The sequence below is a fragment of the Lissotriton helveticus genome, chromosome 3_1, assembly GCF_964261635.1.
Source record: "Lissotriton helveticus chromosome 3_1, aLisHel1.1, whole genome shotgun sequence".
In the NCBI taxonomy this organism is placed as follows: domain Eukaryota; kingdom Metazoa; phylum Chordata; class Amphibia; order Caudata; family Salamandridae; genus Lissotriton; species Lissotriton helveticus.
Genome location: NC_136061.1, coordinates 849,592,446 through 849,619,725, shown reverse-complemented (window position 1 = coordinate 849,619,725; position 27,280 = coordinate 849,592,446). Strand labels below are relative to the sequence as shown.

The 27,280-nt window shown below is 47.3% G+C and overlaps 1 protein-coding gene across 4 annotated transcripts in view; it reads right to left on the bottom strand.

Moving 5' to 3' along the window:
- Positions 1-27,280, bottom strand: part of AGO4 (argonaute RISC component 4) — a 601,932-nt gene that overhangs the window by 65,244 nt on the left and 509,408 nt on the right. For all 4 annotated transcript variants that reach the window (XM_078681164.1, XM_078681162.1, XM_078681161.1 and 1 more), the window contains exons 16-17: positions 10,269-10,370; positions 9,407-9,606 (exon numbers count right to left, since the gene is read on the bottom strand). In XM_078681164.1, coding sequence (XP_078537290.1) covers positions 9,407-9,606; positions 10,269-10,370 — 302 coding nt within the window. The remainder of the gene's footprint in view (positions 1-9,406; positions 9,607-10,268; positions 10,371-27,280) is intronic.

The window sequence follows — 27,280 nt, the reverse complement described above, 5'->3', positions numbered from 1 at the left end:
GTTAGGTAGACACCCAGGTGCTGGGCATAGGGGGCAGTGGCGCGCAGGGGTGTCTTTTGGTGTCTGGAATTCTTACCCTCAGCTGGTCATGGTTGGAGAGGTCCCTTGTTGTGAGGCTGTAGGCGTCATAAGAGCGTCGAGGGGGGTCCTTGGGTGCTGGATTCTGGGTCACCGTCGCCGAGGGGACGTCCTTGTGGTCTTTGTTCACTCAGGCACAGGCCTGGCTCGGCGGGTGCAGAGTGTGCTGTATTCACGGTTTCTGGCTGGCACCAGGGGTTGTAGATCTTTGAGCAGGACCACTGCTCGTGGAAATCCCAGTCTTTGGATGAGCAAGACAGTCAGGTCCTCTGGGGTTTTCGAGGTTGCTGACCACAGGAGACGCTGGGGTTTAGCAGTAGCTGGTTCGAGGGTCGACAGACGGGTAGGTCTGGGGCAGAGTCAGTCCTCTTGTTAAGAGCTGCATGGCAGGTCTTGTTCTTTGTAGTTTCGGAATTGGGATCTGAGGAAGGAAGGTTCAGGGTGCCCATAAACATTTAGGGGAGTTACAGGTAGGGGAAGTCAGGGACCAATGGGTCCCTTCCCTGGGGTGAGTATACCCCCTATCCTGCCACTCTCCAGTGGGAGGGGGACAGGAGCATGTCTGATTGGTTAGGGCTCCCCATCCTCAAGATGGCGAGAGCCCGGAGCTGTGCTTCACCCTGCCTCCCCCACCCAAGGGGTGGGGTTGGCAAAGGCTGGCACACCCCCTTTTCTCATTTCGGTTTTCCCACCTTTCTTCCCTCCAGAGTGGAGGTCAGAACAAGTGGGGGCCCAGTTGCTAAGTACAGCAAGTGGCCTGGAAAAGCTCACATACCTTTGAAGCTCCCCCTGCCCAGCCTGGGGGCGGGGGCCAAGCACATCGCCCCAGGATGTGTATTGTTGCAGTCCCACGAGAGCGGATGGCTCTCTACCCAGGGCTTCAGCAACATGTCTGCTGGGTGGCATCCTAGGCAGCCTCTCAGTCAGGACACGGGTTGTGTGTTAGTTTCAGGGGGCAACTCTAAGTTGCCCTCTGTCGTGCATTTTACATTAAATCCCACACTGGCATCAGCACTAGTGTCCAGACTGAGTGGCTGCTTTCAGCTGCCACCACCAGACATGTTTCTGGCTGGGTCAAGAGCCTGCTGCTCTCTGGGGCCTGAAACAATGCACATCCTAGGACGAAGTGCCAAGTCTCCTCCCTAAGGATGGGCAGGGTTCACGAAGGGGAAGCTTCAAAGGCATGCCGCCTTTGAGAGCCTCCCCAGACCATTTTTGCTTTCAGCAACTGGTCCCCACTGGTTCCAGCACCCACTTTCGGCGTGAGCCCGCAGGAAAAACAAGTGAGGAAAAGGTGTGCCCACATCTGCCTACTCCACCCCTTAGGTGGGGGAGGCGAGGTTACGCACAACTCTGAGTCCCCGCCATCTTGAGGATGGGGGGACCCAAACAACCAGGGACAGGCTCCTGCCACCATCCCACTGGAGGGTGGCACGATAGGGGGTGTACCCTCCCAGGGGCGGGACCCATTGGTCCCTGCCCTTTACCCATCTGTAACACCCCTAAATCTAGTATTTAGGGGGGCACCCTGAACTTTACTTCCTCAGATCCGCCAACAACAAGAAGAAAACAAGAACAGAATAGCCGTGCAGCCAGCTAACAAGAGGAAGACGCCCACTAACTTGGCACCAGCCCTACCGGCCTGTCTCCCCTCGAACCTGCTCCTGCAAAATCCCGGTGTGTCCTGCAGCCAGCAACCTCAAAAACCCCGGAGGACCGGCCTGCCTTCACTTCCAAAGACTGCTTCTCCCGTGAACACTGGATTTGTTCAACTGCAACCTCTGGCAGCAGCCAGAGACAGCGAATCCAGCCTACTCTGTACCCGCCCAGAGCTCAAAGTGAAAAAAACACCCCGAGGTGGTCACCCTGGCGATCCTGACCAGAGATCTGGCGAACCTGACCCGAGATCTGGCAACACCTGACTTACCTCAAGCCTCCAGCAGACCCCTGCAGCCTAAATCCAGAAGTCTCCCCTAACCGAGACTAGGAGCTGGTAAGAAGATCCAAAACCAAAAGGCACCCCTGCACCAGACGGCCCACGGCCTTGTGTGCCCAAACCGATGGTGCCTAACCAACCCTTAACTTCCCAAGTTACCTCTCCAAGTGGTGGTCGCACCAAGAAGTCCTTAGTCTCTATGCCTGCAGTGCTTTTGCAAACCTGAGGTCCTCCATAGAAAACAGGGCACCCGGCGTCGAAACAGAACTCTGCACCCGGCCGCCCCAGTGCCGCTGAGGGTGCATCTTTTGTGCTACTTTGTTTCCCCATTTGCCCTGACCTAAACCCTAGGAGCTTTTCTCCCACAACCCAGTGGCCTGCTTGCCAGCAGCCACCAACCAGAGGACCCCTATCCCCCACTGGATAACATTGGGCCTCAACACTTTGCATCCGGCCGCCTTAGTGCCGCTGAGGGTGCAACAGTGCATCACTGACCCGGGGGGGGCCCTTGAGTCTAACCCCAGAACCTTAACTCCCACAGTCAATTACTTACCTGTGAACCGTTGACCTGTTTCCTCCACAGGAGGACATTGACAGTTTTCTCCCAAAAAGTTTCTAAGTGTGGAGTTTTGAAATCTAAAAATATTCTTTTTGAAAATAAAAAAATATAAAAATCGCCCAAATAACCAAAACTTATTTACTTACCTGTTTGCAGGAAATGTCCCAGTGCTGAATCTAGGTATCCAGCACAGAGTTAGAAAAGTAACGTAAAAGGTAACTTACCTGTAATTTACTGAAAACGTCTATTCATTTCAATGTACTGTATTTTCTAAGTGTTGTAACCTACTGCATCCCCTGTAAATCAAACCAAGTACAATTTCTATTGCAAACTGTTCTATATTCAGCAACTTATTACTTTACAGTATTTAATGCTTACCTGTGCTAGGCTTGCTTGGTTCTAAAAATAAACAGTATATTTTTTTTATACAAAAACAATTGGCCTAGGGTGCAGTTCTTGTGTGGGAATTCTTTTGCTGACAGTGTGTAAATGAAATGCTTAACACTGTCCTCTGATACTGCCTTACTGCTCGACAATTACCACAAAAAGAGAGTAAGGTTCTATCCAACATTAACCTCAGCCTACCTCTGGGGTCACTTAGACTCTATACACACTATACCTCATTTTGGTGTGGTATATATAGAGCCAGTTTAACAGTGCCGAAGCCTTATATTTCTTTGGGACGATGGCAGGGGGAATGGGGGGGGGGGGGGGAGGGGAAAAAGGGGTCTTCAGTACTCTTGTTCCCTTGTCCCTGTGGCACATTATCATCCTCTAGGTCGATCCAAGTCTGATCCCGAGTCATACGCAGCTGAAGCAATCTCCTCCTCTGCCACCGATATCTCTTCTAGTTCAGAGTCTTCACTGAAGAGGTCTGGTTTGACATCCACCTGCTGCCTCTCTCAACGTAGAGCCCGACGATTATGGAGCTTTCTCCTTGACCTGAAGGAGCGTCACGGTCTTGCTCTTTGTGCTCGGGGGGACATGCACAAATTACACCCCGGGTGAGGTCGTATGCGGATATTTGGTGTGGCAAAGGGGACAGAATTTAAATGGAGTCCATTTCATCGACGAGGAGCCGAACAGACGGAGATGGGCTGGAAGGCCGTCCAAGATCTTCTGGTCGAATTTTGTTTACGTTTGAATCGAACCACGGAAAGAGAAAACACGTTCGAAAACAATACGAGGTAGAGAAAGTTTGACTCCAAAGTGGAGCGCATAAATACCAGTCTGAACCCGATGGCAGAAAAGAATGTAACAATGGAGTTGATGCCCATGCGCACTATCACTGAAAGGAGGATTCACCTACCTCGTGACTGCAAAGACTTCTAACAAAAATAACTTGCAAATATCCAGACCCAACACTAGATGGCAGGAGTATGCAAAGCATGTGATCTACAGCTCACATGCCTTGAACGTTATAATTTCTTTTTTCTGCTAGCATGATGTTCACTGAACAGGATTGGTTTTAGGATATAATTATGAATGTTTTTTCAATTGTTAATATCTGTGGTACAATTGTTAAATACTACGAGATTTTGAATATTTTAATTGCAATGATTTTTATTAATCAAGCAAACATCTTATTAATATTTATTATTACAGTGTGTTAAGCTCATGTGATGTCTAGGTCAGCATATATAACAAATGCTTAGGTAGCTGCTCCAACGGAAGGTTGGAGAAGACCGCTCAAAACAAAGATCAAGGGATAATCTGGAGGTTGCATGATACGAGTTAAAGGTAAATGAAAAACAAAAAGAAACTACCACCAGCTCGGAGAGTCTGGCTTGAGGTGGTATTAGGTCTCTGCTGTAATGCAATGTCACAGGAAGTAGTGTATGTGTAGGATGTCACCCCCCACTCCCTCCTTTCACACACACTTTTAGCTCTAGATGCTGTTGAAATGGATCTAAAAGTGCACTGGAACCTGCAACTCATGCCCAAGTGCCAGTGCTCTTTTACTCAAAGGTAATGTAAATTAGTACAACCAATTGGCAAAGTACTTTAACCTCCTCTGCAAGTCCCTAGTATATGTTACCAGTGGTACCCAGGGCAGGGAGATTGAAGTTTATTTATGGTGTGGGCATGTGTGTGTAAACACACATGCCCCCTACAGTAATCTTTAATGTAAAGATAGCTGTTAAGTAAAAAAAAAAAAAAGCTGTTAAGTGAACAGTGGTCCATACGATAACATGGGCTGGCTACTGGGAAAACCAGAGATTGCCAGCTCCATTTTGGTACCTCCAAATTTGGTTGTGTATAGTACCAAACACCATGCTTTTTGACCCCCAACAAGATTCTCGTTTCAAGGGTAAACTAGCATGTACCCAGGTGGCATCCTTAGAGTTTGCCCCCTGAGTGGGAGAGGCGAGGTGAAGCACAACTCAGTCCCTGCCATCTTGCAGATGGGGAGACCCAGCCAACCAGAGTGGCATATGCCCCCCGCCTACTGGAGGGTGGCATAATAGGGGGTGTGCCCACACCAAGGAAGGTACCTATTGGGCGCAACCTTTACTTACCTGTAATGCCCCTAAATCTAGAATTTAGGTGCAACCCTGAACTTTGCCTCCTCAGACAAGAACCGACCGGAAGTAGAGAAGGACCAAACTAGCCGTGCTGAAACTAAGGAGGACGCCCACTGACTTGGTTTAGTCCTACCGGCCTGTCCCCACCTCGAACCTGCTCCAGCGAAACCCCGGTGTCCTGCACCCAGTAGTCTGAAGGACCTGCCCTCCAAGACAAATACTTAGTTTCCCGTGAGCTCAACCACAGGCCCCAGCAAAAACCATGAGTCTGCACCAGACGTCCATGACCTGAGTGGCCCAACACCATGAGGAGGTCTCCCCGGCGATCTTGACCCGAGGTTTGGTGATCTCTGACCTGCCTCGACTCTCCAAACGATTCCTGCAGTCTTTCTGGAGGAACCCCACTTCCACGACCAGAGCTGGTAAAAAAAACGTAATGCCTAAAGACACCCCTGCACCCGATGTCCTACAGCCTTGGGTGGCCCAACGGACCATGTCCCAGCATCCCAATTTACCTCTCCAAATGGGGGTTACCTCCAGAAGATCTTCGTCCCCGAGCCTAAAGTCACCAGGTGGCTTGCTCTTTCTAGAATTGTTCTGGTAGGTTTTGCAACAGTTCCCCTACCTCTTCCCAGTGCTGGTACGCATGCCTGTTGAGCAATGCTTTTGAATTTGCAATGCGCCACTGGTTTGCTGAGCTTCTTTCCACCTTTCTTCCTACTAGGTCCATGCTCTTACTTTCCTTGTCAGAAGGTGGTCCCACTGTAGTAAGCACATTTGCCCTCTTCCTTGCTGTTGAGGCAATGGTAGAGTCAGCTCGCACTGATCCCTTGATGTATAAAGGGTCTTTAGAGGAGTGTTTATATTTTCTCTCAGATCTTGGTGTTATAGCCTTGCAAACAGCAGGCTCCTTGAATACCTCTTTCCCCTGGTCTAAGACACTAGGCAGCATTGGTAGATATTGGTTCCTAGCTTGTGTAGGCATCAAAGGCTCAAATAGGAAACAGGATTGAGATTTTTCTTCCTCTAGCTGAACCCCATATGTTTCTGCAGCCTTCTCTATCACCTGGTTATACATCCCAATATCATCAGGGGGGGGGGGGGGGGATTGCCTCGAAGGGTATGATTCTACAGACATTGGGCGATTTGGCATTGAGGTCTTGCCACTGGAACTCTTGAGGCTTCGAGTTTGACAACTCTGTGTATGTTTGTTCGTCCTGTTTGACATCTTACCTGAAGTAGGAACCTTACTCTTCTATAATTTCTGGGGGTTTTGGTGGTATGGTTTCTTAGTCAACCCCATGGGTTTTGGTTTCTCTCGTTTTTGGCGGTATCTTGAATTGGTTCAAGCTTTCGTCAGTATTTTTTTCTTTGAAAGATATTCGCCATTTCTGCTTCAAGACTTTTTTTCCCCCCTCAATCTCTGCCTCGTGTGTTCCGGTGCCTAGTTGGTCTGCTTTCTGTTTTTCGACTGACTACACTGAGGTGGTCGTAGACGTTTGCTTCGGTCTTTTTTAGATGCAGAGGCGTCCTTATCCAGACTGTCCTTCAACGTCTTGTTTTTTTTTAGGACCTTTGCCACTCTGAAGTCCTTATCCAAGGATCCTACTGTCTGTTTTTGTTTGGATGCAGCTAGTCGCCGAATGCTTCGACGCAGAGGATCCTTTGTGTGTTTGAGTCAGATTTTCGACACTCTTCTGGTTTTTGAGGTTGATTCCTCTTACCTCCTTCGAAGTCTTCCTCTCGACTTCCACAACCAACACCTCTGTTTCCTCGTCGCTTTCTGGACCTTCGGCAAGGTTGATTTCCTCCTCACTGGTGGGGGCCCAGGTCTCGCAGCGATGGCGGTGGTCCTTGGCCCTGCATGTTCGTCGCTGCCTTTCTCTTATCCTCAACGTCTTCGGGGTGAAGTCGGAGCAGGTGTTGCAGTCGTCGCTTCGATGGTCCAGCAGCTGGCACAGATGACAGACCGGTTGCTGATCCTTTTGAGCGTATTTGTGGTGGCAGTTCTTACAAAACCTGAATGGCGTTGCGTCCATTACCACGCCCAGGGAGCCCCCTGCATGCGCATTATCCGGTCGAAGACTCCGCTCAACCAGTTTCACAACGATTTTTCTCAGTTTTTCCACGATTCTTCTCTCCAATCTCAGGAACTTCTCTGTATCGATCCAGACCCAATTGTGGAAAAAATAATCTTAGATGGCTACCAAAAGTGGGGCTCCCGGAGGAAGTCTGTCTACGTCACAGAAGTGGAGGCCCACCAACAAAAAAGAAAAAAAAAGGGAATACTACAATTCTGAACCCAACCACTAGATGGCGGAATAATGCACAGCATAGTGAATCCAGAAAAGATTCACACTGCAAAACTAACTGAGGGTCTGGACTAGGTTTCTCAGAAGGCACCCGGCCAGAGTCTTAACCCTCTACAGCGTTCCCAGTACTTCTGGAACAATATTTGCTTCATCGCTGCATTTGTTGTGGCCATGGTTTGTTGGTGATCTTGTTGACCACTTTACGCTTCAAGAGTAGGGAATAGTTTGCTCCATAGACCTACTTCCGTGGAGCAGTTGTCTAGTATTTGCATTCCAAACCTATTTGTGTTGACATGCCTGGTCAGCACTGCAGCTCCCTTCAGCACCACGGACCGCCAGGTTCACCTCAGGACCAGAGACTCCCAAGCAAGGTTGAGCTGTTCTGCTTGGTGATCTCTGGTCATGGGTCCCCTCCAAGCATAACCTCCAAGGGGCTCCTCTGAACTCAGCCTGCAAGTGACTGAGTGACAAAAGTATTTTTGACAGCTCCCACGACTCTCCGTTCAGAAGAAAGGACAGCCAAGTCACCTCTGCACCCAGACTTCCTGGGCATAGTAACATTGTTTTAACTGTCGAAGCTTGGTCTGTGGACCTGCAAGTCCTTAACTCCAAGTGGGTTCAGTTGAACAACTGCAAGTGACCGAGTGCTACCTGAGATTTTCCCCCTTGACCACAATGGTAATGTTTGACAGCTCTGCAAATTACTGATTTTCTGAACACTTTAAAATGGATAACTCCAGTTATTCGCCTTGTATGGATTTCATTTTGGTGGCTACATTTATATAAAAGTAAGCTGATTTTCTAGATTGGTGTCAGATTTCTTTCAAGTTCTGTCAATTACCTATCGTCCATGTTGGTATTCTGAAATGCTTAACACATGTTCCTCAAAGTAAGCCTGACTGCTCTTCGCCACTCTACCAGGACTGAGCTAAGTACTGCTAATGTGAATCGGAGGTCCACTTCTGGGTATGGTGTTAATATTGCATGGTAAGGCTCCCCAGCTATATACCACATGCTTTTTCCACCTTGCTACAGTATGGGTTCGGTTTAGCAAAACTGAAGGACACCTGTACAGATCTGTTCAGGTGTGGCAGAGCACCAGGCACGTTTTAAGGCATGGGGCGCTGCACACGACGTACAGTCAGGTCTGGTGGGGGTGGCTGTATTTCTGGCTGGGTGTTGTGTTGGCTGGCAGTATGAACGGTCGAGGTCTTTGGAAGGTGGTGGGAGTGGAAGAATGCCAAACACCAAGACTGTTCATAGGGTTTGTGTTTCATCAGGTACAAGATTCTTTTTTAGGGACCACAAATGGCATGGCACCAGGTATGGCCTACGTTTAAGAAAAGTGAGTATAGGATGTCAGTTGTATTTTTAGGTAAGGTGGCAGGCTGTCTAGCATAACTATTTAACGTGATGGGTGGCTACAGCACACCAGATCCGCTTTATTTTCTATTTTTATTGTGGGGTTTATTTGGGGAAAGAAGCCAGGCTAGGGGCTGCTGGAAGGGGCGTCAGTGAGCAAGATTGGCATTCTTTGGGATTCCACAGAATGTATAGTATGGGGCTTAAGAAAATAGTTTTGATTCAGTTTAGGAGAACCAAAACTATAGCCAAAGGCCCAACAACTGATAACCAATGTGTTGCAGAAACACTAGGATTGGATAATTGGCAGCCCTATGACATCAAACAATACAGGAACCCTGTATACGGAACAGTGTGGGCTTTGAAAAAAAGCAAAAATGCTGCATGCCTCAAGTTTTCCCACCATGAAACAACGTTTGCAGAACTCATTGTAGTGGCATGGTTTGCAAAATGTCTGCAGAAAAGTATGAGTTATATCAGACCGATATTTAACTGGAAACGATGCATCCTCTGAGTCCTCTTACGTCCCCAAATCGGTCACCATCACCCAAAACCACATCTTCCTGCACTGGCCATGTTAAACTCCAAGATAGACCATTAATCTTGCAAAATGAGGGCAAAGTTCAAAGCTCACCTGTCATGATCCTTGTCTACCAGGTGATACCTCGCTCTGAATGCCACCAACCTCGCATAGTATGCTGGAGCTGGAATGGAGACTGAGCGAGTGCACCGCACATAAGTGTGGCATAGCTGATAAGTCAGCAATTGAAGCTCGTCTGCAGTGAAACAGTTGTCGTCCCACAATACTTGGTAATGAGAGGGGCGACTTGTTCCCTGTAAGGGGGAGACAAAAAACAAACAAACCATGAAGCATTGCACTCAGTTAAAAAAATCAGTTGCTGCCTTTATCAAACGGAGTTTGGTTGAACGAATCAACCAATTTGCAAATTGCTTTGAAAACTAAAAAGCTACCGTAAGATTACCATTTGCTCTCACCTGATAAAGGAATCTAAATTCAAACTGCTTCTGGTTACAATAAATACTTCAAGTTACAACCTGCTGTCCATCATGCTGCACGTTTTAAACTGCTAACTATTGACAAGGTTTGGCAACCCTTCGACACATCGTTATAGACCATGTTGAATAGGAAAGTAGGACGTGCCCTAAAGTTAGTATTAAAACAGTTCATAAGCTTCTCTGGTTCAAAGGAACTCTTGGCGGATGTGGACCATGTGGCATCCAATAATTTGAGAGGTGCCCCAGGCGGCATCCAATGATTTCAATAATGACAGAGAAAAACTAAGCTAAACATGTTCGGAATATTTTCAACTTAGTTTAAGTTCTGCAAGTACGCTTTTCATGTAATACACAAATCGCTCATGTATTACATATTTTTATTTTTTAAAGAGCACACTAAAGATTTGTGCATTGCAAGCAAAATGTTCTCTCACACATCGTGCAAGTTCAGTGAAACTCAAAAGAGGTCTGAGTGGTACCTGAATCCCTGCGTGGCTACAGAGGTAGAAGTCGAACTCGGATGGGTGCGTGATTGTGCTGTCCACTGTCGTTCCTGCGGGTACATTACCACTCTTGCCAACCTGCAAAAACAGGAGTGAAAAATCAAATTGTTAAATCGCAAGAGGCCACACTTCAACATCTGCCTGCTGAGAAGCTGCTGCCTAGCAAGTACAGCAAAGATACTAGCTACCGAAAGGCATCCATCAATGTGTGTGTTAGTCTGGCGACACCCAGAATTTTCATTATGCATGAACATTTGCATATCACATCTAAATTGCTCTGCTGCTCTTTGTGCGTCTGGGTATACAGAAGTCATGGTGACCAGAGGAAAAATAGCCAGAAGATACTGAGTTTAAGTTGTAGACATTCAAGTTTGAACAAGAAGGAAGTCACAGAACTACAACAGACTGAATGCATATGTTCAACAGCAACCACGTTGCCCCAGGCCACTAGAGGTGGGGGATTGGATAGCCGGTTTCAAAAATTACTGACTGGTGTATCACACAAATAGATGCCATATTTATCAATCCCTTTAAGGAAGTAGATAGCATTGTTATAGCAAAATTTACATTTCTGGTGTTCTAGCGAATGCTTATGAATATGAGTGTAAAGTGATATGTACTACTAGCCTCACTGCTTTCCACTTCAGCCCTAACAGCATTTATGAAGCATCAGTTTTCAGCTCTACACACTAGTACATTCTACAATCAACAAACATTGTATTCCCATCCTGAAAAACGCATCTTGCTCAAGAAAGACTACAAGAGCTCTAGAGGGCTTCCAGAAGCAATCAAGGATGAACTATCCAAACAAAGAACCTGACCAACTTGTAAGCAAGACTACTGCTAGTGGATAGCCAATACAGTGGGCATGTTCATGACCTCTGAGAACAGTGACTCTGCAGAAAATAAAGGAGGTTCAAGGTCTCAGACTATTCGTGTGTTTGTTTTCCTTTCACTGAATGGCTGCAGGAGTCGTGCAGACCTGCAAACATGCACCATACTGATGCAGACATTTAGAGGTGGCATGGCCTAACAGTTGGGGATGGACAGTCCCTTTAGAACCAGAATGATTATAGGGGTTGGTCCCCATCTGTAACAGCACAGAGCGATAGAATGATGGATTGGAAGGTGGTCCAATCAGTGGCAGACTTTCATTCATAGCTTTTTGTGCGGTCATTTTGGGTGGCGGGCTATAGCCATGAGGACAACTGCCAAACTTGTGGATATCTCGGATGATTGTGCCAAGCCCACCGGTCAGCTCCTGTTGAAACTGCCATAATTGGAGTTGGGAGGGTGGCGTTCATAAAATACCATCTCTCCTGCGGTCTTTAACTTAATTACCTCATTCTAAACAAACAGATTGCTTAAATTGGCACCTTGAAAACCTGGTCCCAGACTACATTCTTGCTCCCCTGGGACTTAGTAGATCAAATCAAGACCCTTGGAGTTCTGTGCCAAATACGGTATTGCACCCAGGCATGTGAATGCTAAGGCAAATGCTACTTACCAGTATGCATCTGTTCTTGGCATGTAGGGCTGCTGACATTCATATCTTAGCATAGATCGCCGCCTAGTGTTGGGTCCGGATGTTTGCACCTTGTTGTCTTGGAAGTCTTCGAAGTATCACGAGATAGTTGACTCCTCCCCTGGACAACAGTGCGCATGGGCATCTTCTCCATCTTCAGATTTTTTTACGCCATTGTGACAAAGATGGAGTAAGTAAGAGATGACGATGTAAATGTATGTAAAGAAGATAACCATGCAGCTGTGACAGGTACCGGGGAGGTGGGTGGGCGATATGAATGTCAGCAGCCCTACATGCCAAGAACAGATGCATACTGGTAAGTGGCATTTGCCGTTCGAGGCATGTGGGCTGCTGAATTCATATCTTAGCATAGACTGTATAGCAGTTTCTCCTCTAGCTGTGGTCGCCTGTATCAGCCGCAGTGGTTTGAAAAAGTTTTAAGGACAGCCTGGCCCACAGCAGCTTGTTGCTTAGCTTGCACGTCAACACAGTAGTGTTTAGTGAAAGTGTGTATGGTAGACCATGTTGCTGCCCTACATAGGTCTAAGGGAATATTTTCTAGGAAAGCCATGGATGCCCCCATTTTACGCGTTGAGTGGGCTTTTGGGGGAACTGTTAGTGTGCTTTGCCTTTTGATAGCATATTTAAATGCATTTAACTATCCATCTTGCTATTCCTGTCTTGGAAATGGGATTACCCTTATGTTGTGGTGAAAATGCGACGAATAGTTGCTTTGTCTTTCTGAATGATTTTGTTCTGTCAACGTAATATAACAGAGCTCTTTTGACATCTAGTGTGTATAGGGCTCTTTCAGCTACCGACTGCGGGTTTTGAAAGAAAACTGGCAATTCTATGGACTGATTGATGCGGATAGTGGATATAACTTTTGGCATACATTTTGGGTTTGTACGAAACATTACCTTATTGTGGTGTCTTTGCATGAAAGTTTCCTGAATGGTTAGTGCCTGTAGCTCACTCACTCGCCTGAGGGCGGTAATAGCAATTAAAAATGCCACCTTCCATGTTAAGAATTGTAGTTCACATGAATGAAGTGGGTCGAAGGGTGGACCCATGAGTCTGGTAAGTACTATGTTTAAGTTTCAGACTGGAGAAGGTGGATGCTTTGGAGGGATAATTCTTTTAAGTCCCTCCATAAAAGCTTTGATAGGTGGGATTCTGAATAGGGAGACGTGTTGTCGGTTTTGAAGATATGCTGCCATAGCAGGGAGGTGTAGCCTTATAGATGAGTATGCTAGGTTACATCTTTGAAGATGTAGCAAGTAACAGATTACATTTTGGATGGATTTTGGATGGAGGCATCCAATGGATTGATTTGGTTATTACAATAAATAACAAATCTTTTCCATTTAGCTGCGTAACATGCTCTGGTAGTGGGACGCCTTGCTTCTTTGATAATGTTCTTACAATCTGGAGGCAAGTTAAGATAACAGAACTCTAAGACTTCAGGAGCCAGATCGATGGGTTCATCTGATTGGGATCTGGGTGCCTGATTTCTCCATGGTTCTGCATTAGAAGTTGTAGCGAGAGGCACAGTCTTTGGTGAGGAACTACTGAGAGTTCTAATAGCGTTGTGTACCATGGCTGTCTTGCCTATGTAGGAGCAACCAGGATCATTGTGAGTGACTGTTGCCTTAGCTTGCGTGCCACTAATGGAATCATTGGGGTTGGTGGAAAAGCGTACGCAAATCTGCCTGACCAGTTCATCCATATCGCATTGCCTTGTGACAACGGGTGTGGGAACCTGGTGGCGAAGGACAGGCATTTTGAGTTTGTTTGTGGCAAACAGATCTATGTCTGGATGTCCCCACTTTTGGAAGAATGGTTGGAGAACTTGAGGATGAATCTCCCATTCATGTATTTGCTGACTGTGTCGGCTTAGTAGGTCTGCTATCTGGTTGTCTATCCCTGGGAGGTGTTCTGCCAGGAGATAAATGTTCTGAGGAATTGCCCACTTCCATATGCTCGGTGCGAGGTGAGATAGTTGCAGAGAGGGTGTGCCCCCTGTTTTTGGATGTAGTACATGGCTGTCATGTTGTCCGTCCGGATTAAGACAGTCTTGTTGCGCAAGTATTTCTGAAAAGCTCTCATTGCTAGGAATACTGCTAGTAGCTCTAAGTGGTTTATATGTAGAGTCTTTTGTTTGGCTGTCCAGAGACCTTGGACTGTATATTGAAGGAGATGGGCTCCCCAACCTGTCAGTGATGCGTTCGCTGTTAATATCGTCGAGGTAGGGGAACACATGGATGTGTTGCCTTCTGAGGTGTGCTGCCACTACTGCTAGGCATTTTGTAAACACCCTTGGAGCTGTGGTTACCCCAAAGGGGAGGACTTTGAATTGATAGTGCTGACCTTCTATTGTGAACCGGAGGTATTTCCTGTGAGCTGGATGCATGGGTATGTGAAAGTATGCATCCTTGAGGTCAAATGTTGTGAGGAAGTCATTTTGCTGGAGTAGTGGGAGTACCTGTTGTAGAGTGATCATATGAAAATGATCTGAGTGAATACATTGGTTCAGAGGTCTGAGGGAGCCGTCTTTTTTGGGAATGAGGAAGTATAGAGAGTATACCCGTCCTTTGATGTGATAATGGGACTGGCTCTATGGCACCTTTTTCTAGCATGGATTTCACCTCCTGTTGTAACAGCGTGATGAGTTCTTTGGACAGTGCTTGGGTGGTATGTTGGGTGGAGTAGAAGTGAGTTCCAGGCAGTAACCATACTGGATAATTTGTATCACCCACCTGTCTGTAGTAATGGCATTCCAGACTGGTAGGAATTGTGTTAATCTTCCTCCGACTGGTGTTAAGTGGTCTGGAGGGAGTGTGAGAAAGTGACTGTTTGGTGGCGGTGGAGGCTCGGGTGTTATTACCACGTCCTCTGCCCTTGTTATTGTTTCCTCTATAACCTCCTCTCTTGGAGCCTTTATTAAAGGTTCCTTGTGTAGTGCTTTTGCATGATGAAGATGTTTGAGATGTGTTGCCTCTGCCTGAGCCTCGAAAGGATGAGCGACGAAATGAGCTTCTGGACTGTTGAAATTGAAGTGCACCCATGGACTTCGCAGTGTCAGTATCTTTTTTCATCTTTTCTAAGATGGTATCCACCGCAGGGCCCAATAAGAAATCTTGGTTAATGGGTTGATTGAGTATGGTAGATTGCATTTCATTTTAAAAACCTGAAATGCGAAGCCAGGCATGCCGGCGTAGCAGTACACTAGTGTTGACAGACCTAGCGGCTGTATCAGCTACATCAAGGGCGCATTTTATGGATGAGTTAGTGATGAATTTCCCTTCTTGTATTAGGTCGGTTGCTTTTGCCTTATAGGGTTCTGGTAGGTGTTGTAATAATCCCTCCAGTTCATCATAATGTGCTCTGTCATAGCATGCTAGGAGAGCTTGTTTATTGGCAATCTCTAGGTATTTGCTGCCTGAGAGGCCACTCTTTTCCCTGATGCTTCTAAAATTTTTGACTCCTTGTCAGCAGGGGGAGCATTGTTTGAGAGTTTGCTCTTTTCCTAGCGTTAGACACAACTAGCGAGTCTAGTGGTAGCTGAGACCTGAATAAGAGGGGTCTGTAGGGGCCGGTTTATATTTTTTTCAATCCTTGGATTGAGTACACAAGCCCTGGCTGGGTCTTTAAAGATGTCTGGTGCGTGCTTTATTACCCCTTTTAGCATAGGGAGTACACGTACACTCTTGATGTTGGGAAGGTGTTAAATAGGAAATCCTCCTCTATAGGGTCAGTGTACACGTGTACACCATGATACTGAACTGCTCTGTCCACTAGTTGGTTAAAAAGCGACAGTGTCGACAGTAGGAGACGGCTGTATGGGGTATATAGTGGGATCGGGTATGGGTTGTGTATAATCTGTGTCATCAGGATCATTATGGTCACTCCATGTGTCATCTGGGTTTCCCGGATCGTCAGGTGGTATAAAGTCATCCTGAGGATCTTCCCCCCCATGTCTTCTTCCAGATCATAATCTACAAGTGAAGGAGAATATGGAACATAAGGCATGTTAGGAGTGAAAGGAGGAGGTGTGTAAGGTCTTGAAGGGGATGTGCCAAAGTCCTTTTTCTTAGGAGGAACAGGAGAAGGGGCTTCAGTGTCCAGTCTTCTTTTGTTTTTATTGTAGACTATATGTCCTGTCTCAGGGTCTATATATAGTCTTTGTTGTGGATCTGGGTGGAAGAGTTCTTCCTCCCTTGTCCGTGGCTGTGGTGCAGAGGATTTTGCCTTTTTCGGCTGGATGGATTTTTTCGGGTTTTTTTACGCTGGACATCTTTATGATGCGAAGCCTTCTTTGGCTCGATGGCCATGTTCGGCTCGACGGCCTTTTTGGGTTGACTGGCTTTGCTAGTTCCCGGGGTACCTGAAGGCTTGGGTGTGGTCCTCGGAGCCGATGCTTTGACCGGAGCCGTGTGCGGAGGTGGAGGCGGGGTAGGGGCTTTGGTACTCAAGGTTTGCCCCGGTGTGATCTGGTCATCGGAGTCAGACTGGTCCTCCACGGTGACTATTTCGAGATCTTCAGAGCCCTCTGCGAGTTCATGTTAATCGTCGAAAATGTTTTCCGGTTCTGGTGCCCGCCGCTGCATTTCTAGTCGAGCGGCTCTTCGGTTCCGGATAGTCTTTTTGGACCGGAACAGAGCACAAGCTGGACAGTGTTTTTGTGCTCCGGAGATAGGCACCTGTAGCATACTCAATGTTTGTCGCTGTGTGGAAATTTGGCTCCACACTCTGGGCATTTTTTAAACGGGTTCCTTTCCATCAGCAGGAGGTCCACGTGGCGTCGAAAAGGCCCAACGGCCCGCGTTGACGACTGGGGAGAAATGGAAGTTTTGTATCGAGGGATACCCAGCGGAAACAATACAGTCGAATGTACAAAGTTTTAGCGTTAGAAAGTTGGAAAACTTCGGTCCCGAAGTTGGAGCTGTCTAAGTGCATCCGAAACCAATGGCGGAAAAAAACTATCTGAAGATGCGCACTGTAGTCCAGGGGAGGAGTCACCTATCTTTTGATACTTCGAAGACTCTTCCAAGACAAAAAGGTACAAACATCCGGACCCAACACTAGGCGGCGATCTATGCTAAGATATGAATTCAGCAGCCCACATGCCTCGAACATAACTATTTCAGAATAGGTCATACACAGCTGATGTCCATCACCCGGACAACGAATAGTTTTCTTACCTGTCGGTATAGTTTTGCAGCTTGAAGATCTTTCTGGATTCACTATGCTGTGCATTATTCCGCGGTCTTGTGGTTGGGTCTGGAATTGTAGTCTTTTCTTTGTTTTTTTTGTAGCCCAGGTGGGCGTCGGCGTCACACCTCCTTGGGTGTATTTCCGGTGACGTCGGCATGCTTCCTGCGGAAGCTCCCACTCTTGGGCGCCATCTTCGGGTTCTTTTTTTCCGTGTTTGTTCTGTTTACGAAGTAATGGCAATGTTCCATTAAGTGATTTACCGCTTTTAACCTTTATCGTTTTTTTTTATTTTTTATATTTGTCTCTGTTTATAACCACCTTTTCTCTCTCCAACCTCATCTTTCTGGCGGAGGTGGGTGGGTTCGCTAGTGAATCCAGAAAGATCTTCAAGCTGCAAAACTATACCGACAGGTAAGAAAACTATTCGTTTTGCAGCGTGAATCTTTCTGGATTCACTATGCTGTGCATAGATTTTGTAGCGGTTTCTCATTTCTGTGGCGGCTGGGTGGAAGATGAGCGTTGGTTATTGAATATGTGTTGGAGCACCTTCTGTCCGACTTGTGCTTCCTTGTTCATCCGTATATCCACACAGTAGTGCTTCGTGAACATGTGCACCGAAGCCCATGTTGCCGCCAACTCTTGTATGGGTGTGTTAGCCAGGAAAGCTATTGTCGCACCCTTTTTCTTAGTGGAGTGGGCACGTGTCCCTTCTGCTAGTTCTTGTCCTGCTCGCTTGTGGCAGAGCTGAATTGTTTGTGCGATCCATCGTGCAATAGTCTTTGGTTACTGCTTTCCCCATGAAACTGTTGGCGAATGACACCAAGAACTGTTTTGTTTTCCTGTGTCCCTTCGTTCTCTCAATGTAGTGCATGACTGCCCTTCTGGCGTCCAGGGTGTGCAGGGCTCGCTCTGCGCTAGTGGTTGGTTTTTGGAAAAAACTCGGTATCTGTATAGACTGGTTCATGTGGAATTTGGACACCACCTTCGGCATGAAGTGTGGGTCAGTTCTCATCACAACCCTATCATTGTGTATTTGTATGTAGGGTTCTTGTAGCGTTAGTGCCTGAAGTTCGCTTACTCTGCGTAAGGACGTTATTGCAACCAGGAAAGCTGTTTTCATAGTTAGCATCTTTAGGGAGGCCTTGTGAAGTGGTTCAAAGGGCTCTTTCATGAGTTCCGTTAGGACTTTGTTCAAGTTCCATGCAGGTGGCAGCACCCGCTTTGGTGGTGCAATCCTCTTCGCTCCTTCCAGGAATCTTTTCACCACCTGTTATGTGAAGAAACTCCTGCACGTTTCTCCTCTTGTGTAGGCGACTATCGCTGCCAAGTGAACTCTCAGCGAGGATGAACTACGGTTCTTCTACAGCAGGTGCGTGAGGTACTTTAGCACTGTGGAGTCCTTTATTTTATTGTGAAGTTTTTCTTTTCTGCACCACATTGTGAATCTTTTCCACTTCGCAACATAGCACTTCCGAGTGCTGGGTTTTCGTGCCTCCCGAAGGACCCTCAGGGTGCTTTCTGGCAGCTTCAAATGTGCAAACTCTATGTCCTCAGGGGCCATGCCACCAGGCTCAGGCTCTCTGGCTCTGGGTGCAGCACCTCTCCGTTCTGCATGGAGAGCAGGTCTTTCCTTTTGCCGAATCTGTGGGGTGCACACTCATCTCCATGATCTGCGAGTACCATGTCTGTCTGGCCCACTGTGGCGCGACCAGTATCAGGGTCATGTTGCTTGCTCTGCATTTGGTCAGCACTCTGTGCATCAGTGGTATCGGGGGAAAAGCGTAAGCAAATGTCCTGGACCAATCTATCCATAGGGCATTCCCCAGGGATCCCTCCTCGGGCTGTCTGGATGCGAAGTTTTGGCATTTTGCATTCTGGGGATGCCGAAGTCTGTCTGCTGAGCCAGTCTGCTTGTATGTTGTCCTTCCCTGGTAGGTGTATGGCTAGCAGGTCTATCTTGAGTGGGATGGCCCATCTCCATATCTCCTGCGCTAGCGTCAAAAGCATGGTTGACTATGTCCCACCCTGCTTGTTGATGTAGAACATCGCTGTGGTGTTGTCCGTTTGTAGCAATACCTTGTGCTTGTACAGTCTCGTCTGGAAAGCTTTCAGTGCAAGGAAGATTGTCTTCAATTCCAGGTAATTGATGTGCTTTGTCGCATCTGCTGGTGTTCACAGTCCTCTCACTTTGAGTTCCTCCATGTGAGCGCCCCATCCCTTCAGGGATGCGTCTGTGGTGATGGTCACTGTTGGCTTTGGGGGCGTTAGAGGCTTTCCCTTTGTTATGTTCTCCATGTTCCACCATGTCATTTCCTTCTGCACTGAGTGCGTTACAACCACTAGATCCTCCCAACTGCCTGTAGCTTGTGACCATTGCTCCTGTAGCCATTCTTGAATGGGTCTCATGTGGAGTCGTACATTTGGTACTAGGTGGATGCATGATGCCATCATGCCCATGATCTTGCTCGCAATCCTCACTGTCCGAGCTTGCCCCTTCTGGTAGAGGCGAGTTTCCTTCACCAGCGCTCTCGCCCTCTTCTCGCTGGGGACCACCTTGCCGTGTAAGGTGTTGATCTGTGCTCCCAGGAAGATTTTCACTTGTTCCGGCTCCATTGATGATTTCTTCCAATGGATGGAGAACCCCAGGTTTAGGAGTGAGGTCGTCACTGTTTGTGCGTCCCGCTTGCATTTCTGGTATGACTTTGCTTTCACTAGCCAGTCGTCCAGGTAAGGGTATACGTGTATTCCTTGCCTTCGAAGGTGCGCTGCGACTGCTGCGAGGCACTTTGTGAAGACCCTTGGTGCTGACTTTAGTCCGAAGGCTAGTGTTATGAACTGGTAGTGGTTTTCTCCTATGGTGAACCTGAGCATATGCTTGTGCTTGTGCTTTCTGTTCATTGGGATGTGCAGGTAGGCGTCTTTGAGGTCTATCGTGACCATGAAATCCCCGATTTGCAACTGTGGGAGCACCTCTTGTAGGGAGGTCATTTTGAACTTTTGCGTTCTTATGAATTTGTTCAGGAACCTTAGGTCCAGAATGGGTCTCATTGTTTCGTCTACTTTTGGTACCAGGAAGTACGTAGAATATACCCCCTTGTTCCTTTCCCTGAAGGGGACCAGTTCTATGGCCTGCTTCTACAGGAGCTCCTTTGCTTCTTCCTGAAGGCGCTCTAGCTGTTTATTTGCTAGTGGTCTTCTTTTTGGTTTTCTGCTTGTTGGCATCCCCTCAAACTCTATGCAGTATCCGAATTGGATGATGTTGAGAATCCACTTGTCTGATGTGATCTCTCCATTCTTGAAGGTAAAATCGTAATCTTCCTCCCACTGGTGTCATGTGGTCGTAGGTGTCTAGTTTGTGTAACACCTGATCCCTCCGTACGTGTTGCCCCCTGGGATCTTTCCTGTGGGTGGGCACACGGGGTTTTGCAAAGTCACTTAGAGGCGGGCTGCTGACCCCCTCTTTTATTCTGTCCACGTCCATTTCCTCTCCCTCGAAAGGACTGGCCTCTTGGCTGGTATTGCCAGGACTGCTTATGCTGACCCTGCTGTGCTTGTGAGTCTGTCTGGTGCGTTTGTTGGAAAACCTGGTGTGATGTACCCGGCTGGTTTCCACCTCTGCCTCCGGGCCTCCGTGACGGGGCACCCCTTTTGCTACCTCTGAACTGCAATGCTCCCATGGATCTCGCAGTTTCGTTATCCTTTTTCAGTTGACTGAGCTTCTCATCAACTGTTGTTCCAAACAGTGTTTCGCTGAACGGTGTGTTCAGGATGCTGTGTTGCACTTCTGGTTTAAAGCCTGAAACCCTGAGCCAGGTGTGTCTCCTCTCCGTGATGCCCATCATCATGAGCCTGCTGGAGGTGTCTGCCCCATCCAGGGCCGTCTTGAGGCAAGAATTTGCCGCGTTCTTCCCCTCCTCCACCAGTCTTTCAGCCTTTTGCTTGGCCTCCTGGGGCAGGTCTTTCACCAACTGACCCAGTTCCTCCATGATCTGGTACATGTGCCTGTTGATCAGGGCGTTGGAATTTGCCATGCGCCATTGTGTTGCGGCATTCCGTTCAATCCTTCTGCCCACCAGGTCCATCCTCTTGCTCTCCTTATCTGGGGGTGGCCCAGAAGTAGTGGGCACGTTAGCCCTCTTTCTTGCTGTGGCTGTAATGATGGCGTCTGCTGAGACCGTGCCCTGAATGTAGGGTGGGTCTTTTGAGGAATGTTTATATTTTTTCTCCGTTCTGGGAGTGACAGCCTTGCATGTTGCGGGCTCCTTGAATGCTTCCCTTCCCTGGGCCAAGACACTCTCGAGCATGAGCAGGTACTGGCTCTTTGTTTGAGTGGGGAGCAATGTCTCCAGAAGGAAGTCCGCTTTCTGCTTCTCTTCGTCGAGCTTGAGCCTGAATGCTGCTGCGGCAGTTTTTATCACCGAGTTGTAGGCTCCGATGTTGTCCGGCGGCGAGGGCCTTGAGGGATACGAGTCGACCGCCTCCTCTGGGCTTAGGGTGTCGACTTCCAGATAATCCACCTCCAGTGAGTCGGAGGGAGCCGACCCGGCATCCATCCTGTTGTCCTCTTCCTCCTCATAGTAGTAACTATAGTAGGGACTCTCTTCGTTTTCCTGGTCGATCTCCTCGACGTCCGGTGCCTGTTCATAGGCGTCATAGTCTTCCTCCTCGACAACCTCCACCACCTGTGGCTTTGTCTTGTGGGGAATCGTGAAGGCCTTCATCTTGGCGTCGAATTCCTTCTTCCGCTGCAAGATATTTTCCATTTCGGCCTCGAGGCGCCTTTTCTTTTTCTCCATCTCGACTGCGTGTTCCGCGTCGGATGGTTAGGCCGCCCTTTTCGATGGTTGGCTCGGTGCCGAGCTGGTCTTCGGTGCCGAAGTTTGACGTCGAACCGTGTTTCGGCGTTGGTGCTTTAGGGTCCTTCTCCCTCGACCGATCCTTTTCGGGTACGATTTTCGACGGCTTTTGCTGTTCAACAGCTCTCGGCACCGGGGACTCCTTCTCAGAGGATCCGCTGGGCCTGGGTGTAGCCGCAGGCGCCGAAGATTTTGGCGCCGGCGCTTTCGAGGCCTTGCCCTCGTTCTTTCGAGACTCAGGGTCTCTCGTGCTCTTAGGGGCCAAAGAGTCTCCTACCTTATCAGAAGTCATGGTGTAATCGGTCTCTACGACCGTGTAGCTGACGTCTTCGGCGGCAGCGTCCTCTTCCTCGGAAGACATCCCCAGCTCGTAAAGGGATGGGGTCGGGGATTTTCCCTGCAGGGTGGCGTGCGCTACCCTCTGCCTCTCTCTCTCACACGAAGGGTCTTCGGGGTGAAGGCAGAGCAGGCGTTGCAGTCCTTGCTTTCGTGATCTACCGGTAGGCAAAGGTTGCAAACCGGGTGCTGGTCCTTCTGCGCGTACTTGTGGCGGCAGTTGCGGCAGAACTTGAACGGCGTGTTGTCCATCTGATCGCTCAGGGGCCCCCTGGTCGTGCGCTCGGCAACGGGCGTCAAAGTTCTCGAAGATTTCTCCTTCGATGGCCCTTGATTGACTAAGCCTCCTGTAGTCTTCTGAGATGTTTTCCTTCCAATTTCTGTATTCTTCTTCTTTCTCCAAAAATGTCTGGAGCCCAAACGGGAACGATCCAGACCCGACCGCGGAAAAAAGAATCTGAAGATGGAACCCAAGAGTGGGAGCTTCCGCAAGAAGCATGCCGACGTCACCGGAAATACACCCAAGGAGGTGTGACGCCGACGCCCACCTGGGCTACAAAAAAATTAAAAAAAATTAAAAGAAAAAACAAAGAAAAGACTACGATTCCGGACCCAACCACAAGACCGCGGAATAATGCACAGCATAGTGAATCCAGAAAGATTCACGCTGCAAAACTGATTTATAGCTGGCTAGCATCAGTGTCGCTATAACTAAGCTGACAAACATCAGTACCATGTAGCTTAAGGAAAACGTTACTTACCGTTTACCCATCTGTTTGTAGTGTATAGTGCTGCAGAATCACATCTATTGATTGAGTTCAGTGGTGGACGTTCCACTTGTTTACTTGCTGATGTACCCTACTAAGTAGATCTGCAAAGTCATTGTTCAATTCCAGGAAATGCTCTGCCAAGAGGTGAATGTTGTGACATGCTGTCCAATGTCAAATCTATGCCAACTATGAAATCAGCGGTGAGGGGTTGTTCCTCCTCATTCCAGAATGTAGAATATGGCCATCATGTTGTCTGCCTTTGTGTGTGCTATTCAGCGCTAGAGAATATTTAAAATACCCTTAGGGCAATCGTAACCCTGAAGGTGTGAACATTGAGCGGGTAAGGTTTTCCACTTACCATGAAGCAAATGTAACAAAGTTGCATACTTTTGGGCCCCAAACTAAACTGTATGCAGAACAGATGTACCAACAGCCATATATTCTACAAACTGGTTCCTACCCCCAGCATCACCACCAAGTCTTTGGGCTTCCATTCTGGTCCTTTAACAATGTAAAGGAATCCCAGCTGGCCTCGTATCAAATCAGCCTTCTACAAAAGATAGAAAAACTTTCCCAGTCCAGGGTTTCATTTCTAGGATGACTGCATTATTTCCCAGAGACTAAATGTTTTTTCATCAGACCTTATCTGTTCTGCAGCCCTATGAATACATGACAATTGATTGTGCACTCATCCTTAAAGCTAGGTGTAGGCAATTGGGTACTGGTTGAGGGAGTGAAATCCTACTCCAGCAGAAACCACAACTCCTGTCAGGGTCAAGTCACAACAGGGAGCACGTTAGGCGCACTAAACAAAGTACTTTAAAACCAGGCTGTGGAGCGTTGCGAGAGCCCATGTGGAGGATGTGTTGCCAGATATCCATATGCTTATGAAAAGGTACCAGTATACGTTATGATACAGAACTTCCTGCTTGGAAAGAAGTATTGCCTGGCTCAAGAATGCTAAAGAACTAATTTACATTCAAGGTGAACAGAACTGATGTAGAGAGTTGACCCAAAGCATAAGATGTACCAGCAGTTTCTGAATCCCACAACTCATTAAAAACCACTCAGTGTTACAAAATCTGCAAAGCACACCAACACAGATTGACATCCCAACCCACAGCACCTCAAACAATACAACCATAAAGCCATCCAAACTTTGATCACACAGCAATAGGTGAGCTCATGGAGCTACACCTCTAGGCATAAATTCATCAGTTTCTTCACAACCCTCATTCTTCTAAACTACATCACACACCCCACACATGAAATTTGACCGACAGCACAACTAGCTTACTACACCATGCTTCACCACACTTCCAACAGCAACCAGCTCTGCCTTCATATCATACACTCATGCCCCTGTGCATCATGAGGAATTCAGGACTAGAACATCAGACAAAATCCTGATACGGACCACTCCTTATTTGGATTCTGTACGTTGTAACAAGACAATGGAAATGGACAATAGAAGGAAACACATGGTCTAGAGACAGAACAGGGCATTCAAATGGCTGTTGCAGGGCTACTATTAATATTTTTAAAACACAAAGCCCACGACTGAGGTAATTCCAGCCCAGGTACAAGCAGCCAGCACAATTTCAAACTAAACAGCAAGATTACAGCTCCACACTGCAACAACTCCTATTCATGCACTGTCAGGGCCTTTTCAACTCCTACACCCAGCCTGTAGAGTTCAACACCATGCAGCCCACAAGGATCCACCAGGTGCCCAGTAAGCAACAGGCAACCAATTGCAACATTCTATTTTCGATTATCACTAGAACCTGAACCCCTATTGTGAATCAAATCAGAGATACAACCGTGAGGAAATTTACAAAGTGTAGGTCAAAGGTCGCAAGGAGCCTCACATCATAACCGCGCACCAATGAGGATAATCGCGCACCAATGAGGATAATCGCGCACCAATGAGGATAACCACACTCATCACTCCCCAGAGAAAAACAGTGAACCACAAAATGCATCTGAAATTTAAGGCACTAACAGAATTATTTATTCTTATTTTGTACAACAGAACACAACATATGAAATGGTATTGCTTTTTCCCTATAGAGTATTCCTACCCCATGCCAGATGCAAAGAGCCTTCAGCACATAGCAATGGAATAGGTTTCACAGCACAAAGTTTTGGGACAGTAAATAGAGATGAAAGTTTGATAGACAATACGTACAATTATCCTGTATACAAAATAACTGAGCTATCATTGGGAAGATATTGTAGCCAATGATAATCCAGGAAGATTAAGTGCCAAGGCAGCATTTTTAAATGAGATTGTGAATTCCAGTTGCAAGAGCGTTCCAGTATAGTACATCCAGTAACTAAATGATTACTTACCTGTAGTAATAGTTTTGCAGCTTGAAGAATTTTCTGGATTCACATACTGTACATTAATCTGAATATGGAATATCCTTGTTTTTAAACAATATATATTGGCATTTCAATGATTAATCCAACATGTTTCACTTGGTATACATATAATCAGCAGTAGTCCCATCTTAACTAGTTCCAATTCTCATTGTAAACAGTCCTTATTGACATTTGATGGCGTATGTCGGTAGCAGTTCACACATGATATCAATAAGAATATTCCTTTGTTTCAGGATCAACATTAAATTGAACTCCATTACATTTATAACTATCCCATTCATCTATAGCATTAACTCCCCCTCCCCACCCACTCTCCTGTGTCTGTGCCCTACGTCCATGTTCCTGTCTGGGGGCTGATAGCCATCCGCCAGGTGCAGCACTATACTGTTAGCCATCCCAGGTTTTTGTTCCGAGGCTCACTGAGTCCTGTACCTCTCCTCTCCCGCCCCCTCTTGAGAGTTAAAGTCTGCAATAATCACAGACCATGGCCGAATATCCTCTTCGAGTCGTTCATCTTTCGTAACATTTTTCATCTGTACCAATTCGCAGTTGCCCATTCTTTCACATCAAGCAGCCATTTACTTATTAGTGGTGGGATCGGGCTAAATCACGAGACTGCTATCCTTCTCTTTGCCATCACTAACCCCAATAGTCTCCACCTACTCGTTTTTTTCTTCTTCGAGGTAGGAATCAGATTCAATAAAACTGAGCGTATCGTTCTGGGGATAGATCATCCAGTTGCCTTATGCAGAAGCCCAAACACCCCCTCCCAGAAAGGACTCAAGCTCCCACAGTTCCACACCATATGCACAACGCTTGCTGTTGCTTCCCCGCTCCTGGGGCAGGCGCCTGAGCGCCCCAGGAAGATTATACTTCGCCTAGGGGGGGGGGGGGGTTTCTATTAACTTGGTATACTATGTTCTATTGGACTTGCTTAAAGTGCGCGTTGGAATGGATTTCGGAGGCGCCTTCATGTACTCTCGCCCACTTGTGTCATTATGGGTTCCTGGGATATCTCCTCCCAACATGCCTGGACCGGGAAGGCTGTAACCAGATAGTCTCCGAGGGACCTGTATATGTGGGAAATTATGCATCGCCCCCTATCAAAATTAAGGTAGTGAGGACAGCTGTGGGAGTGGGGGGGGCTCCTCTGGGAAGGAATGCCATAGCTCCCAAGCCACTGCCGCAATCTTACCATACTGTAGGAATTGTCGCAACACCCAGGTCAAATGTGGCCGTTGCCTCATCCGGAGTCATGAATGTACCATTATTATACAGATCCCGCAAGGTAAGGCATCCCCAGTCTTTCCATCTCTGGACGGACATGGTCTCTGTAATACCTTTGAACGGTTTTATGACTCACAATGGAATGTCAGGGTAATAGGGTGTCTTCCGAATTACTCTTGTGACCGTCTTCCTAAACTCTTGCCACATAACTGATCATGTAGTGGGTATGCGTCAGGGACCGCGGTTCCCATCATAAGTAACTCCGGAAGAGTCCCACCACCATAAGTTCCCCTCAGCAGGGCCTCTCCCAGTTGTTACCATCATCCACCCAGAAAAAAAGCATATTGTATTTGGGCCGCCAAGAAGCAGAAGTATAGGCGGGGGATTTCCACCCCCATCCACTTTTGTTGTAGGGTGTCGAATTTGACACGTTTGTTCCCCCACAACAACTCTACCAATAAGCCATCCACTACTGAGAAATATGATTTAGGGATTTCTTAGAAAGAGTGCCTTAAAGTGTAAAGGCAACAGTAGTATGATAAATTTTATGATTGTCACTTTTCCCACGAGAGAGAGAGAGGCAGGGACTTCCAGAACCCCACTAAAGTACGCTTACCATTTCATATTCTCCCTATATTATGCTCTAGGAACATCAGGGGTGTATGCCAT